The sequence below is a fragment of the Quercus suber genome, unplaced genomic scaffold (genome assembly GCF_002906115.3).
Source record: "Quercus suber isolate HL8 unplaced genomic scaffold, Cork oak 2.0 scaffold_175, whole genome shotgun sequence".
Taxonomy (NCBI): domain Eukaryota; kingdom Viridiplantae; phylum Streptophyta; class Magnoliopsida; order Fagales; family Fagaceae; genus Quercus; species Quercus suber.
The window spans coordinates 176,655-180,564 of record NW_027069635.1 but is presented as its reverse complement, the minus strand read 5'-3'; the positions used below and the strand labels follow the sequence as shown (position 1 = coordinate 180,564).

Genomic DNA, 3,910 nt, shown 5'->3' with positions numbered 1-3,910 from the left:
TAGTCTACTCTTAGGATAAAATAGTACGATAATGTTGGAGTTATGTAGGTGTTGTTGAAAGGTTGAAGATAAATGAAATCATTTTTGGTATGAGTGTATTTTGAGATGACATGACATGAAGGGCTGTGAGCATGTGTATATAAAGGAGTAGAAGTGAAAAGGGTGAATGGAAATGTAAAGAGTTTTGTATGTGTGAGAGAGAGGAAAAATTTTAAAATATTGAACAAATGAAACAAATAATAGTCTTGAAACATTGAATAAAATGTAACGAAAGTAGTAATGAAGCATTAAACCAAAGGAAATAAAGACTCCCTATTTTTAAAGTTGTTCTTATCTCTTATTTGACTTAAGAGTATTTTAATTCTTTTCATAGAATGCGCCATATGGCAGGCTCTCATGCTCTCCTGCATGAGGTCTCTATTTTTATATATACTAACATTTAACCCGCGTATTGTATTGTATTTGTATTTGTATGAATGCAGTGTAGAGTAAGTCTAACATCACATCAATTTTCACAACTTTATCATGTGGTGACACATGAACCCACAATTTTATTTATATCACTTACAACTCGTCACATTGCAAAGTTGTAGTATAGTTGTAAAAATTGAAGTGGTGCTAAATTTACAAAATGTGAGAGTGATGCAAAATGAATTTCTAGTATATAATTGATTGGGTATGTACTAGGTAGGTCTAGGTGGAGTTTCATGACAAAAAGCACTGACTTTGGTAAAAGATTGTACAGCCTACCTACCACTGCCACCTTCAGCTTCAGAGCGATCTGGTACAAATTAACTTGATCCCTCCATCCAGTACATATTACATACCCCCAAACCCCAGGTGGAGGAGGTGGAGATGGAGGTGAGGCCAGGCAAGTTGGGACAGAATCAATAGCTTTGCTACAGAAGGGAATTGACATCTCTTAAATGTTGAGAAAAAACCACCTATGTTGGATTGAGATCAGGTGCAATATCTAAGGTATTGTACATGATACAATTACTTTTAATAGTTGAGATTGATAGTTGCAAATTATAACTTTTAATCTCAACCATTGATTAAAAAAGTAAAGAAAAACTTTATGAGAAGTAAAAAGTAAAAGTAATTGCACCCGGTGGGTATTGCACAGGATCCAAATCCAACTATGCTTTATGATCTTTTCATATGTATGTTCCATTTTAGTGCAGAGGCGACTCGGAAGTAAAGTCAGAAGCCACTTTGGTAGGGCATCTGAACAACTCCATTCCAAAGCCTGATAAAATAATGCACCGGCACTGGCACCGGCACCGGCACCAGCCCCCTCAACGCATTTTGCATAAGCCGAAAAAGAATTCCATCTCTACTTTTCCTTAAAAATAAAACCAGCTAATACTACTAAACTAGAAAAACTCTTGGCTATTCAGAACCCAATTCCTATATGCCATCATGGAAAAGATTAATTTTTATTATTATATTAAGGTATACATGATGTTACATTATTTAAAATCCCATTCCATACCAAAAACAAAAGAAAAGAAACAGGGAATGAAATCCACTATATAGGGCCCATTAGACCTGTCTAATACACCATCTAATTCCAAGCCCAAAATAACTGTGGACATTACATTACACCACACAAGATACTTTTTCCTTCCCTATCCAAGGATGATAAGGCACCACAGCCAGCCCAAACATGTCGAGCAATGATCACCTACTTCTATAACTAACGGCTAACCTTAACAAACTAGCGTGCACATGCAAGCACAGACACAGACACAGACACACAGAGAGTAGGAAGGAGAAAAGAAACAGCTTTCATGTAAAGGAAAAAGTATCACTATACATATGCTGAATAAAGTTCTAATCAGAAATATAGCTTATTGCCCAGTCCATTTTGATTGCTCAGACTGAACTAAGATCAAACGAAGAAAAATTTCTGAAGTAGGGTAAAATCTTCAGTATCTTTTGCGTTTTCCTCCTCCCAACAATTCTGCGGTTGAACACAACTCACAAGAAGGAATCAAGATAACCGTATGTATGCTTTTTGTTATACTGTAGCAAACTTGCATAAGTTCGATCCCAGATTCCTATATACATGGATTCATCATCTGGGCTCAAGGATACCCCAGAGATCTCTCCGAAGAAATCAATCTCTTGGCGCTTTTGGTAATCTGACTTTGTACTATACACATGAACAAAATCTGCAGGTTCAGCCACCACCATGAACTGACCATCCGATGAGAAGCGAATTGATCGGGCGGCACCCAAGTTACCCTTGAGAATTGCAATTGGTGATGATAGCTTTCTTATGTCCCATACTCGACAAGTCTTATCCTGATTCCCAGTGGCAAAGCTGCGTCCATCAGGGTGCCATGCAGAAGCAAAAGAGTAATCTAGATGACCAGCCACTGTAGCAACGGCCTGGAAATATCAAACAGTAATTCAATCTTGTCAGTCAAATATTCATTTCTTGCTCTAATGCACTTGCATTTTGCTAGGTAAATGACCTGGTTTTTCTCCAAACCAGTTTGAAGAAAAGTTCCTTCAATCTGCTGTGTAGTGCTTCAATTAACCATCCACGTGTATTTTTAAGCACATAACTAAAAGTCATGTAACTTGTTTTGATGACTTAATGACTCATGATTTAAATACATGATAACTGTCATTTGAAGCAGCATATAATGGTTGGAGGAAAAATCTAAAATTGCGAGTCACACCACTATCACTACTAAGGTACTACTAAAAGGTAAACCAAGGTGCCACTGTTTAACTCCATTGAAATCTGACATTGTAGGAAAGCTAAAAATTGATAACTTGATCACATCAACGACCCAAAAAAAATATATCCTCTTTTTTTTTTTTTTTTGGGGGGGGGGGGGGGGGTGAGGGTAGAGTGGCAGAGAGGGGAGGGGAATGGTTATCCCTTTCCCTTGTTTGGATAGCTTTTACTCTTATTTAGATATTCTAAAAGTTAGAATAAGAATGAGAGGAAATGATTAAATTTATTTAGATTAACAATTATACCCCTATTTGAATGTGGACTTACAATATTGGTCTATTACAATTTTCACAAGTTATTGGAGGTCCCACTCCCACACATGAAGGATGAGAAGGGTAAAAATTGAAAAATGATTGATATTCAAGTTTTTTTCCACCTAAGAAAATGGCTAGAGTAATGGAACAAGAGAAGATAGATTTTTAGTTAATAATTTTTTTTACAATGAATAGAAGGTGGATTTTGATATATTATTATTATTATTATTATTATTATTATTATTTTATATTTCTGTAGCCTTGGATACAGTAATTAAAATTTATGTAGCATAAGTCCAGGAATTTTGTGTACTATACTATGTGTGATATTAATGACAACATATATCCTCATGTTGGCTAATCTAATGGTAATTCTTCCAATTAACAGTACTCTTTTTTTTTCTTTTTCTTTTTTTTGTTGGTATTGCATGGGATGGGAAGGTGGTTTAGGGATTATGGGGTAGGGACACCAAAGGAAGAGCCATTGCAGGTAAGACTTAAGACCTAAGAGTATGAGATATTATGGAATTGAACCTGCAGGCTCAATTTGCTCATATTGACAACATTAATTCAAATGTGATTTGGAGAATGTCCAGCAAATATCCAGCGACAAGTTAGTTGGTATGGATGCTGAGTACATGTTTGCCTGCTCCCTTATGTTCATCTTTATTGCGTTTTGTAATTGCCTTATGCTTCATTTGTGGTTATCCCTTTTTTTGGAGCGGATTTTTGGTTATCTAATTAAACTTTTTCTAATTTTAAATTAAAAAAAAAAAAAAAAAAAAAAACCCTGTATGATACTTGGAATTTACCGTGCACATAGGTTGCGTTTGGTTCCCGTAAAATATTTTCCGGAAATGCTATTTTCGAGAAAGGAAAATATTTTCAAGTGTTTGGTTGT

At 35.6% G+C, this 3,910-nt stretch overlaps 1 protein-coding gene across 1 annotated transcript in view; it reads right to left on the bottom strand.

The window, feature by feature from the left end:
- Nucleotides 1–1,507: 1,507 nt before the first annotated feature.
- Nucleotides 1,508–3,910, bottom strand: part of LOC112025242 (uncharacterized WD repeat-containing protein C2A9.03) — a gene marked incomplete in the record, with an annotated part of 5,753 nt that continues 3,350 nt past the window's right edge. Inside the window, 1 exon segment of the mRNA XM_065778174.1 lies at nt 1,508–2,399. Within this exon segment, the coding sequence (XP_065634246.1) occupies nt 1,984–2,399 (416 nt within the window).